This window comes from Centroberyx affinis, unplaced genomic scaffold, assembly GCF_046629955.1.
Source record: "Centroberyx affinis isolate AG114_WGS23_722 - 3 ecotype Tasmania unplaced genomic scaffold, CSIRO-AGI_Caff_v1 ptg003779l_1, whole genome shotgun sequence".
Classification (NCBI taxonomy): Eukaryota; Metazoa; Chordata; class Actinopteri; order Beryciformes; family Berycidae; genus Centroberyx; species Centroberyx affinis.
The window spans coordinates 17233-30243 of NW_027281652.1; the positions used below are offsets into that span (position 1 = coordinate 17233).

At 44.8% G+C, this 13011-nt stretch overlaps 1 protein-coding gene across 1 annotated transcript in view; it reads right to left on the reverse strand.

Moving 5' to 3' along the window:
• Positions 1 to 13011, reverse strand: part of kank4 (KN motif and ankyrin repeat domains 4) — a 72708-nt gene that overhangs the window by 14202 nt on the left and 45495 nt on the right. The window contains exons 3-5 of the mRNA XM_071541033.1: positions 4910 to 4983; positions 3217 to 4153; positions 407 to 1602 (exon numbers count right to left, since the gene is read on the reverse strand). Of these exons, the coding sequence (XP_071397134.1) occupies positions 407 to 1602; positions 3217 to 4153; positions 4910 to 4928 (2152 nt within the window). The 5' untranslated portion in view covers positions 4929 to 4983. The remainder of the gene's footprint in view (positions 1 to 406; positions 1603 to 3216; positions 4154 to 4909; positions 4984 to 13011) is intronic.

Consider the following 13011-nt stretch of genomic DNA (forward strand, 5'->3'; position numbering starts at 1 on the left):
TGCTGTGCTACTTATTTGGCTGTCTCTGTAAGCCTTCTTGTACAAGAGAGAGAAGTAAGGATGGCAAGATGAATATTCAAGTCCACATAGTTGGACATTTCCATATTAATCGGTGATGTGAGGCTGCTGGCAGAGAATCAGAAGGGACATGGTATAATGAAGTGGCAAGGAGAATATCAACTAAGGGGATATATCATGATCCTCTGTGAGGGATTATTTCAATGGATATAAAAGTGGAACAGATTTACACTCATGAAGTCCGATTGGTTGGTAGGTATCAGATAGATAGCTAGATAGCTAGATAGCTAGATAGATAGATAGATAGATAGATAGATAGATAGATAGATAGATAGTCAAAAGCTTAGCACCAGTGTATAATGTGGTTCTAACTGAACCACAGGCCTACCTTGTTCCTGCTGTTTGCTGGCTGCTGCAGCTTTCTGGCCTGGGGAGTAGAAGGCAGAGAGGACACTGAGGGAGCTGACCAGCTGACTCTGAATAGAGCTCATCTTGGAAGGGCCTGGTTTCCCTGCTGGTTTCCCTGCTGGTTTCCCTGCTGGTTTCCCTGTTGGTTTCCCTGTTGCTGCTGCTGCTGGGGCTGCTTTCCCCACAGGCTTGGCTGATGCTCCTTTCCCTGCCCCTGCTCTTTTCCCTGCAGTCTGTTTCTGTGTGCTGGGGCTCTCCTGCTGGCTGGCCGTCTGCTGAGCTCCAGAGCTGCTCCCCAGCTGTGCCCACTGCTCTCCCAGAAGCCCTGTTAGCCGAGTTACGACTTGACCCAGAGCCGCGGGCGAGGTTGGCGACTCACTGGAGCCTCTGCGAGGAGGTTGGGCCTCGCCTGGGTCCCGACGCGGGGCCTGGGCTTCACCTGAACCATGACGCTGGGCTGCTTCACTGGAGTCTCTTCGAAGAGGTTGTGACTCACTAGAGCCTCGGCGTGGGGGTTGAGTCTCACTGGAACCCCTACGAGGGCCCTGAGACTGAGGCTGGGCCTCACTTGACCCCTGGCGGGCAGAGCGGGCCTGGACTTCACCTGATCCACGACAAGGGGGTTGTGATTCACTGGATCCCCTGCGTGGAGTTTTGAGCTCTTTGGAGTCCTGGCGAGTTGCAGGGGTCTGGGACTGGGACTGGGTTTGAATTGTTTGGGACTGGGTTTGGGTTTCACTGGACCCTGGAGACGGGGCCTGAGGCTCGGCTTGAGTCAGAACCTGAGGCTGTGGTTGTGACTGGCCCTCGCTAGATACCACAGGAGGCTTCTGGGCTGGGGCACGGTCCTCAGCCTGAGACGGAGTCTCGACTTGAGGTGATGTCTGTGGTTCGGACAGCTGGACTTGGGTCTCACTGGACCCCCCACTAGTATGCTGGGGTGGGGCTTGAGCCTGGGGCTGCGATGGGGCCTTTGCCTGAGCCTGAGGCTGGGTTTTCGTCTGGGGCTGGGACTGCTTGGGTTGAGTTTCGCTGGATCCCCTACGAGGACGCATGGGTGGAGCCTGAAGCTGAGGCAGGGAAGGCTGGGACTGCTCAGTTGTGGGCTTCCGGCCTCTCTGAGGTCTCACTGGAGCCACTGTCTTCACAGCTGAATCCTCTGCTGCTACTACAACACTGTCAGTGACCACAGTCTCTTTGGTCACAATGCTCACAGTCTTACTGTCTGCTGCTGTTTGTTGCTTTTCTACAGTTTCCAATGCAACTTGCTCTGTTTCAGCAGTTTCCGTCACTACACTCTTTGGAGGCATAATTTCTTGTGTTTCTGCATCACTCTGTGCAGTGCTCTCTTTAATCTTAGATTCGGACTCTCTATTTTCTCCTGTCGCAGCAATTTGCAAATTGGTGTCCCCTTCATCTTGGGCCACACTGTCTGGAACTAAACTTTGTTTGACTACACTTTCTATAATTGCAACTGAACTCTCTGTGACTACATCTTTTGTGACCACACTTTCACTGTCTGCACTATCTCTTTCAATTCTTTCATCAGCAGTCTTATCTTCCATTCTTTCAGTGACCACAATATCTGTGTCTGCTACTCTTTGGGTGCTTCCACTTTCTCTGACTTGACTCTCTACTGCTACATTTCTGGCTGGATTGTTGTCATGCCGTCTGTCTATCTCTGTCTCGGTCTGCTGGTCTGTCCTCTGTGCTGCCTCTGTCTCCGTCACCCTGTCCACAGTGTCCACCCTCTCTGTCTCTGTCCCCTGGTCTACACTGCTGGCCCTCGGCCTCATTGGATGATCTGTCGCTGTCTCTCCTTCTGTCTCTGTGACTTGGTTAACCCTATCTGCCACTGGTGTCTCGGTCATCTGATCCTGAGTATTAACCCTCTCAGTTTCTGTGCCCCGATCCATACTGTTGGCTCTCGGTCTTGCTGGGCCCATAGCAGCCGCCTCTGCCCCCATCTCTGTCACCTGGTCATGCGTGTCAACTCTCTCTGTCACTGTTCCTTGATCTACACTCCCAGTCCTTGCTCTGGGTACACACACTTCAATACAGATTTTCTCTGTGTCTGTTCCCTGATCTACAGTACCAGGCAACTCTGTCCCTGTCTCCTGGTTGGCAAAGTCTAATTTCTCTGTCTCCGTCCCCCTGTCCATGCTCTCTCTCCTTGACCTGCTCTCTCTCTCTGTAGTACAAACCTCCACTCTCATTCCCTCACTCAATTGTAGTATCTTCTCCTCTTTCAGCTTATTCTCTTCCACTTGTTCTTTCAAAAGGTTGTTAGTTCTATCCAGCTCTTGGCTAGCCTGGGTTAGTTTAGCTTCCAGTATTGATAGCTTGTCCTGCAGCTGCTGGACACTACCTAGGTCCTCATCACTACTGATTTGATAATGTTTTCCATCTTCCACTGCATTAGCATCTTGAATACTGCTGACTCCCTCAACGTGTTTCATAGCTACTTTAAGTGATGTTAATTCCTGTGCTGTAATCTCCTGTGATAGCTTTTTCGCTGCATGCTCTAATGGATTCTCTAATGTCACTTTTTGTCTGTCTGATTTTTCTGACGGCTGTGTTTGTCTCTCCCATTCCTGCTCTGAGAGCCCACCCACTTCTCCCTGTGCTAAGGAACTCTTTACAGATTCATGATGCATCTCTCTCTCTATCTGTAACACTCTGCTTCTTTCTGTTATGCCTTGTTTCTCCTTCCCTGTTGCCTGCTCCACTGGCACATAGCCTGAAGCTTCTAAACCACCCTTGGGTTGAGTTATCAGAGCTGAGTTCAACCCTCCTGGAGGTCTGTCTCCTTGTGGCTGAGTGTGTGTCCCAGCATCAGAACTCGGGGCCGGGATAGAGGATGAGGTGGAGGCCTGGGCTTGGGCCTGGGCTTGGGCCTGGGCTTGGGCCTGGGCTTGGGCCTGGGCTTTGGCCTGGGCTTTGGCCTGGGCTTTGGCCTGGGCTTGGAGCTGAAGTAGTAGCTGCTCCCTTTCCTCTCTCAGCGAGCAGATCTGAGCCTTGAGTTCTGGGATGGTTTTGACCTGCTCCTCCAGCTCTCTCACCCGCTTCAGTGCCACTGTGATCTGCTGGTGAAGTCCTGTCCGGTCCTGGGGAACACACCGTCTCTCTGTTATGTCCGGTGAAGCACGGAACACGTTCTCTGATGAGCCATTCTCTGGCGTTCCCACCACCCGGTCCGGACTGCTAGAGTCAGAACCTTTTCGGTGCTGTAGGGTGATGGGCATGCTAGAGGCTCGGAGCAGGTTTGGCCGACCCTGAATCCCCACGGGCTTCTCTTCCAGTCCCCGAGCCCCAGCGCCAACTTCTTCTCTGGGCTTGGCTGAAACATAGCCGCCCCCCTGGCTGGTTGTCCCCCTGCTGGACGTCCCTCCATCACTAGGTCTAAAGTCAAATATCTGTTGGACCTCCGTCACCCGCGATTTGGGCTTGGGTCCCAGGGTGGAAGTCCCAGACCAAGTGCTTTCCTTGGGGGCAGGCCTGGCCCCATGCCCAGGGAGGCTGAAATTCCTGGGCAGAGTGCTGAATTTAGGGGGGCCCTTGACCCTGCGCTGGATGTGCACCCTCTTGATGGTGTTGCCTTTCTCGATATCGTCAACATATTTGAGGAAGTCCAGGTCCAGGTGGAAGCCATATGGGGTCTCCACTGAGTAGGGCAGCTGCTTCCTCTGAACTCCTCCCTCACCGGCCTTGGACGGAAAGCCGTTGGCTGTAAGAAATGAACATCACAATCAATCAATCAATCAATCAATCAATCAATCAATCAATCAATCAATCAAATACCACTACAACTAATTCCACCATTTCTCCTCCTCCTCCTCCTCCTACTCCTACTACTACTACTAATAATAATAGTAGTAATAGTAGTAGTAGTAATAAAAATAACAATAAATCCATCAGATATACAATTGCAATAATCAGATCAGATTAATAATCATAACTTTCAATCACTCAGTCAAAACAGCTCACATTTCTATTACCTCAGACAACACAACTTTACAAATGAACATGAACCGGATCACAGATTATTTTTATCAGCATTATTATTCACATTCACCCCCTTGCACAGACAGGCTGTACTGTGCTGCACACATGGTGCTTCATTATGTAAAACCATATCACTTACTGGGATGTAATTATCATGCAGTGATTGCGCTAAAACAAACTCATCGGTATGCAAAACGCTGCTCATGCTGTGTCAACTTATGAATACAGTATGAGACAGGGGGCGGTTATCACCAGGAGGAACTTTGCCTACATTTGGCCTCATACAGGATCAGGAAGTCAGATGTTTAACCCTTCATGGCATAGATTTGATCATGTAATGGCTGTACGAGCAGGGAAAAATATGATTACATATGACTAGTCCCTTTTCATACAGCCACGGGAAGATCAGATCTGTGCCACAAAGAATTAAAAGTGAGATTCTTTGTGCTTGTGTAAATGCAGTCTCAATGATCCTCACCACTTTTCTTGTCCATCATTGGAGGTGGAGTTCACGGTCATCGACTTGTGTTTGGTACAGTTAGAGCTGGCAGCCTAGATAAGAGAGAAATGAGAGAGTTGTGTGAGAAACTGAAATAACGGCCATTATCACCACCTGGACAGAACTCAGCCCTCCATTCTAGAGGAGAGTAAATATTTGTGTCATTAATGTTTTGGAGGAAATGGAGGAAAATGACAGAGCCGTGAGAGCAAATGAAATGAGGAAAACAGAGTCTGACACAGCCTGTCAGCTCTACCAAGGTCCTTGAATCATACAGTCGTATAGAAAATGTGTTGGTTTCAACAGATTTTTTAAGTTTCCTTTGTTTAAATTACTTGTTCCACAAGTGTGGCTGAATATTCCTATTGATTCTGTTGGGCAGCTGAAATAGTACTACGATCAACATCTGTAACATGACTCAGCCTTTCCATACAAGTGAACAAATATTTGCCTCTCTGAGATAAGATATATTTCTGTAAGATCATGCCAGACCCAGGCCAGACTGCCAGAAAAACAAAAAAAAACAAAAAACATGCTGGCAAAAATGCTGACTTTAATCAAAAGTAATCTTGGCAATTTGCAACAGCTTTGTAAGTAAACCCAACATGATGTAGTCTATTGTGCATGCAACATAATATTTTAATGACCAAACAAAACACAGCACCACTGTTTTACAAAAGATTATGTTGCAAATAGCTGTCTCAACATTGTTTAATCAGTGCTATGCAGCAGTATAGGGGAAACTGAGGATATTGTTATACTGAAGAGGGGCTGTAGGCATTTCTATTGTAATTGCACTCAATTGAATGGTATATCTGAAATGCCCAGAAGAAATGTGTATGCGTATGCAATTGATACCTTTATACCATCGACTACTCTACTGGAGCCAAGACTGCTTTTCGTAAACTGTACCAAGCACCAGCAATAATTGATAGCATGGTATGTAGTGAAAGGCAGCGCCATCATGTCCATTAACTCCATTTTCCTTTATTGTCTTGCTGAGCCAGACCCTTAGAGGCCATTTAAAGTCACCACAACACTGGACAGACCCACGGTTCCATTCTACTGAGTGGGAAAATGTTCCATTTGGTGCAATTTTGTGTCATTTGTTCCAGTTGGAGAAGCCAAGAAATCAGAGCTGCTTGCCCATTTTTTACGAGGAGGGTCTTGGAGAGTCGAGGTAAGTGAGATGGAAAACAATTCAACGTGGGGACTCAAAACTTTTAACGGCTTATGCAAAGCTTCCTAATAAAATATCTAATACTAATAATAAACCCAGGCAATTCCCACAGCCTTGAGTGAGCTGCACAGTTCAAATCCATATTAAATGAATACTTAAGCCCTTACAGCCAAATATCAACTCTAAAGCTATTTAGCAAATAGGCACACATTATTCACACAATTTCCATGCAAATTTGTACCAGTGGAGAAAATATCTGCTATGTAGGAGGGCACAGCGTGTGAGCGCCTGAAGCTCTGCTTTAATAAACGCTGGAGCGCAAACTTCAACATTTGTGTCAATTTCAGAGGTGTAAATTTACCTTTCCATTATTTTTTAGTAGGGGGTCCACTGTGTGTAATACAACAGACAGTACAGACAGGGTTTTCTATGGCACTCTTTCAAACTACTGTTGTATCCTAAGGCATCATATTAAAATCAAACTGTAGATGTTATCAATCATGTCATACAATAATAGATATATAGTTATGTTATAGTTATATAGTTATAGTGATGCAATTCTACAGATCCTTTTGCTTTTAGAGTGTTTCCTGTCATTTATCATTTCATTTCCTATTTTGATGCCATTGCGGAGCCATTTTTGCACACACACACACACACACACAAAAACCTGTTAGGGGCCTTGAGGGAATACGAAAACATTGCCGCTTAAGAGGCAGTTTTCATATTTCAAATGGCTGCTTTGATGCCTGCAGAAAGAATGGGAACACCACTCTCCACTGTACCTCGCTACATGTGGTATGTGATGCTACAAAAGAATAGCCCCCCTGTCTCCCTGAAATCTCATACTACTGACGATTCAGCTGGCATTTTGAGTTTACCAGGTCAGAACATTTTCAAGATTAAAATTTCCAACTGACCTTGTAGCCAAATATATAGCCAAAAGCCACCTATACTTGATTACGGGTTACAGAGCTATTGGTTGATTACAGATGGTAACACTGCTTAACACATTCATTACAGCATATTTAGATTAGATTTTGTGTGCTTGTGCTGCACAATATTTAGTCTGATACAGTCTGCAGTATGAGCATTGAGTCCCGGCCACTGTGTAAAGCTGTGCTGTGCAGCGGTGAGCGGGGACATATTGCAAGGCAAGCATTACATGGGCTGGCAATGTAATCAATCAACATGACAGCCAGTCTACCCAGGGATCTAAGCAGCAACTGTGACAAGCTCTATTTGGCCCTTGTCCCGTCTTCATAAATTGAGCCTTAACAATGAAAAGAATTGGTGACCTGGAGCAGAAACCGTCCCACCTATCTACAGGCTCTCTATATTTGTCTCTGTTACAGATGAGCACACACACACACACACACACACACACACAGACACACAGATAAACTGACTGACAGCCAAAGCACAGGATCTGACACCATGTGATTGCTACCATGGCAACCACTCTTCAATCCACTACTCTTGCCTGTCCCAGGAGTGTGGAGAGCAGGGGCATCCCTGACTCCTCCTGATGTTTAATGCGACTACAATCGGCTCGCTGTCCTTAAGGCTTAATTAGCCGATTTGCGAGCGGAAGAATGCCGCTTGTAATTGTCGAGTGAAGCACAGGCAGACCCCGCTGGCAATTATACGCAGTGGGCAGGCAACAAAAACCTCCTTAATTAGATCCTTACCAAACAGAGAGAAAGGTAGAGGAGGAGGAGAGAGGAGGGAAAATAGGAGGGAGAAATAAAGATAGGAGGGAGATAGGAGGGAGAAATAAAGAGAGAGAAGGTGAGGAGTATGAGGAGTGAGAGAGGAACATCCGAGAGAAGGATAGAGCAAGATGGACTGAGTGAGAGAGAAGATGATACTGGCAAGAATGATGAGACAATAATAATCTGTGACTTGGCAGAACTGTAAATTCTTTAATGAGGAAGGTTCTAGCTGACCTTTCCAACAATCTCATTTTCAGGAATTTGAAAGTTTCCTCTTTTAATTAGTCACTCCTCAAGTTCTTGTAGCTAATGAAGGCCTTGGAGCAACAGGAGTAATATGCATGATCAACATTAACATTAATTAATGACACAAGGGGCCATAAAGTCTATTAAAATCCAGCATGCATGCATATGTGTGTATGTGTTTGTGTATGTGTGCATGCACAGGGATACAATATCAATTCAATCTGGTAACATGCATTGAGTGGCACGTACAATGTGTGTGTGTGTGTGTATACATATGCGGCAGCACACAGTATGGTAACTAGTAGAATTTCATGGCTCCCCAGCCCAAGTTAGTGATTAAATATAGCAAGCCACTGATGACACTGATGATGCCCAATCCACCCTGGATTAGAGTGATAATGACTATGAGCTGAAAGCTCATAAAGGATATGCTAATGCAAATTGATAGCACTGGCTGGAGGCTACGTTAGGCTAAAAGGCTACTTTGAGTGTGTGTATGTGTGTGTATGTGTGCATGTGTACAGCTAGTGGATTTTTATGTCCAAAATTGTGTTTGTGTGTGTCAGCAACACGTTAGTCACTTTGTTAGTCACTGTTGGTTTATGTGTGTGTGTGTGTGTGTGTGTGTACAGCATGTGTGCTTTTGTGTCCAAAATATGTGTTTGTGTGTGTCAGCACCACGTGAGTCACTTTGTCATCCCAATGAACAGCACACACTCCCCTTCTCACACATTCACATAAGCCCTTAAAGGACATGCCTCGATCTATTAACGCCAATCCAATAAGTGTGACAGCTGCTCCAGAGGTGACGACGTACGTAATGAGAAGCCCGGAAGACTCTGCTATAATGGGAGTACAGTAAATAAGCTCATACTGACAGCCAGACAAATGCCATCGCTGTCCTGTGGAAACCTCAAACTTACTAATATACTTGTTTTCTTTTTTCAAAATGTAATTGAGACTCATGGAACGAGCCAAATACTTGAAAGAGAAAGGAGATTTCTAAGGTTTCTGCATGATATACAGTAGTATGTGATGATATCAAATAAGCTTGCAATGACAGCCAGCCTATTCAGCGTTTTGAAATTACACACAAACATGCGCGCACAGACACACACTCGCACACACCTTATTTAGACCTGAACCTCTTTAAATGCCTGCTGACCCAGCCTACCAAGAGGGGGGAAAGCATTAATTGAATGTCATAGGTCATTACAGTGGAGTGCCTGTGTAGTGGAGATTGAATTAGACTGATACACTGACACACAGCAGGCTGAGATGGAAGACAGGGCAACAGGAAATAAGATTGGAGAGGGTGAGCAAGGGACAGGCGGTGGGCGGGTGGGAGAGAGGGGGGGGCAGAGACGGGAGTGGCAACTGTACACGCTCATATCTCATACAGAGAGGCATTACTGTTTATTTCCCTCTCTTTTGCTCCAGCTCTCCCTCTGTCATTTTCTGTCTCCCACTCATTTCATTTCATTAAAAAACACACACACTTCTGCATGAATGCATTACGATCTCTCTCTCTCTCTCTCTCACACACACACACACACACACACACACACACACACACACACAGACGACGTACACTGGCTACAGCTGCACCTCTAAATAAGTGTTCATCAGCAATGTGAAAGCAGCAGTGGGGAATTGCTAGCAGCAGCAGAAGAGAGTGGAACAGGCACGCCAACAACAATAACAGAGGTCCCGGGTCCTTATCACAGCCCTGACATGGGACCAGCTATCTCTGTTTACCCTTGTAATAGCCTGAGAATGTGGGCAGGACTGTCCAGCTTAATACCCAAACTCTCAGCCAGAGATAGACAAACTAATACAAGCAAGAACACATATGCAGGCACAAACAAGGACACAGATATAGACACATACTGTACACATACAAACTATACTTACAACCAAAGATTACCTTGCAATCTCATTTGGATGTTAAAGGTCCCCTATTATAGGAATTAAACATTTTCTCAATTTATATACATGTATGATCAAAGATTTTTAATGAAGACATTGTTACAATTAGATTTTGTTATTGCATTTTCAAACAGGCAGTTTCAGATTAACTCCAGTAAACGCATCACAACTGGATTTGGTCCTGATTGGCTCCCCTCATTACAGAATTACTGAAATCCTTCCAGTCAAGCCAGTTTGCAGCATTTGAACTGGAAAGCCTCCAGTCAGCAGGTTTACCTCGTTTGAATTAGAGGAGCTGCTGCCGCCGGCCAATCAGGCTCCAATATTGTGACTGGCATGTCTGTGAGTGACTTCAAAGCCATTCAAGTTACCTCATTCGATTCAACTTAAAACTAAACAAAACATTGCATTGCAAAACATTGTGAAGAACATTTTTCTTATCCTGCATCTTGAAAATATCTGTCTATTTTAAAGTATGGTTTACTTATAATGTCAAAAATGAAATGATTTTGACAAACTGTTTGAAAACATAGCCTAACGTTTTAATACTTCTGGTACTTACAGCCTGATGCCTTTATTTGTGTGGATGTGGTAATGTTATTATGACTTTATCAACTGGACGTTAAGATGTGGTGAAAATGGCTCAAGACTTTGTCCAATTAGTATGATTGCTGGCCTGTATTGGGAAGCCTATATGAATAGGGCTGTTTAACAAGAGTAGATCATTGATGATGCAGACGTGTGTCCCATCAGTGACCCCGACAACACCAGGAAAACACACTATATCCATAAATGCTATTTCTTGTGCAATGAAATAAACTGCATCACAACATGAGGCTGTGAAAGAGCTGTAATTGTTGGTGTGATTATTCTACTGATGGAGGGTTGCGACAGACCCAAATCATCACTGCTGCACTGTTGCATTTTGCCTGTTGCCAAATATTTTAATGTTGTGATCACTTTCATTTCGGGCCTAATACCGCTGCTTCGTTGCGTGGGAGATGTGAGCGCATCTGTAATGAGATCAACCACAAACATCATGCCTGCACAATCTAATCTGTAGCGTTATTAACTCACTGTCATTCAGCCTTTGGAGAACATTTCTCCCTCCTCCGCCTGTTGCAGCCATTTTCTCCTCTGCTTAAGAAAATCCTAAGACATTCTATCCTTAGGATCCTTAGGAGCTGTCTTAGGATCTAATATGTTTCTTGAATTGCTTTTATCTTATATATTACTAGGATTTAATCTTATTTTTAAGAGGAAGTTCTTAGAAATTGTCATATTTCTAATAATTTTCTTAGAATTTCAGCACTAGGACCAACTGAATACAGCCTCTAATGTTTGTGTGTCCATTTTGTATCTGTGGGTCCTATTACAGAGCAGAATGTGATGTAATTCAAAGACATTCCCTATGATACAAATGAATGAGGGATGCTGTTGATGGTGCAACTAATTAAATCTAGTGAGTTGCAGGTGTGAATGTCAATTTTGCAGATGGCACACTACAGAACAGAGAGGCTCCGGACCAGTGAGCTGAGAAAATTATAGACATACAGTGTAGACAAGACAACTGGGAACTGGAAAGTTTCTGATTGCTAAACTAGATTGGAGAAAAGACTGTGTTGGCACCAGAGCATGAAGAGAGAATTGGGAGGCGTTTATCTGATGTTTCAGTGTTTATCTCAGTCTGCCTGTGTCCTCTGCAGGGCCAGATCAATTCCACCGCCCTACACCACCTATCTGAGCACAATCTAGTCCATCCCACTCCAGTCTTAGAGTATCTCTGTCTTTGTATGGTGCAAGAGCCAGATCGTCCTCCTTCAGCTAACACCTCGATATTACGTCTTCTGGGCCAATTTGGGATACGTCTTCTGGGCCAATTTGCACTTAATCTCCTTCAGTCCAGTCCAGGCATAATCCACACGACTTCATTTCAGTCTAGTCCAGTTAGATCCAGTTTGATCCAGTATGACAGTCCTGTGTATGTATTCTGCAGAGGCCAGATTGTTCCCACTGCTCTATGCAACATCTGGCTCTGAACCCCAGAGAGAAAATGAGTAAGGGAACCGTTTGTGGCATTTGTCAGGCAGTAGCAAGATTATCCTGGATGGCTGCACCAAGCGCTGTTATGTTACAGGTCAATTCAAACTGTTTTATTTTTCTGTGACAAACTTCAAATTAAGGTTATGGGTTGCACCGGGTACCTTAACCCATCATCATAGTTAAGAACATCTTTGAGTGTAATAGGAATTTCAATGTAACTGTTATGGACACAAGTCTGCAGAAGTTTTCTTCAAAGTAGTAGATAGGCATAAAAACTGCGGGAAGCTACAAAGCTGGTTAACTACAGCAGTTTGCTGGTTATCTCTACTTTGCAGAGCCCAAGAGAGACAAAAAACAACTGTCTGTGTTTGACAAAATCTATTGTCACTGCTTTGTTTTAGCTTACATTATACAGTATGTTCTGTATCTGACTGCCGAATGGAAATGATTATCTTTTGAAGCTCGGGGGAAAACAAAAGAAACTCTTTTTCAAAAAATAAATCGGCCAAAAGGCACAAAAGGTACCAACTGTTTCTGTACTTTTGTTCTGAGGCAACGGTTCTGCAGCCTCCGCACAGGGAATTGAGTTATGTAAGATAATAAGAATGGACAGGCTGCATATGGATGGTGGCCTCCTAGATTAACATATCCCACAGTGAAATGTTCACCCTGTGTTTGCTGTGTATTTTTCACTCTGTCCAACCAAGCAATATCAAACCAGGAGGCCTTCAACTTAATACACCTGAATGGTTGACAAGGAGGAAGAGAGAGGAAAGGAAAATGAAGTGAAAAGTAGAACCACAACATGGCAACAATCCTTCCTTGGATACTCTTACACTGTTAGATATCAGCAATTTGTGATGTTCAGTATTTCGTGATGAAGTGCTGTAATTTACTGTTGTGGTGTACTAGCTGTCCCTCAACCTGCTTCATCTACCTCTACTTTAGTTAGCAATTTCCTATGTTCC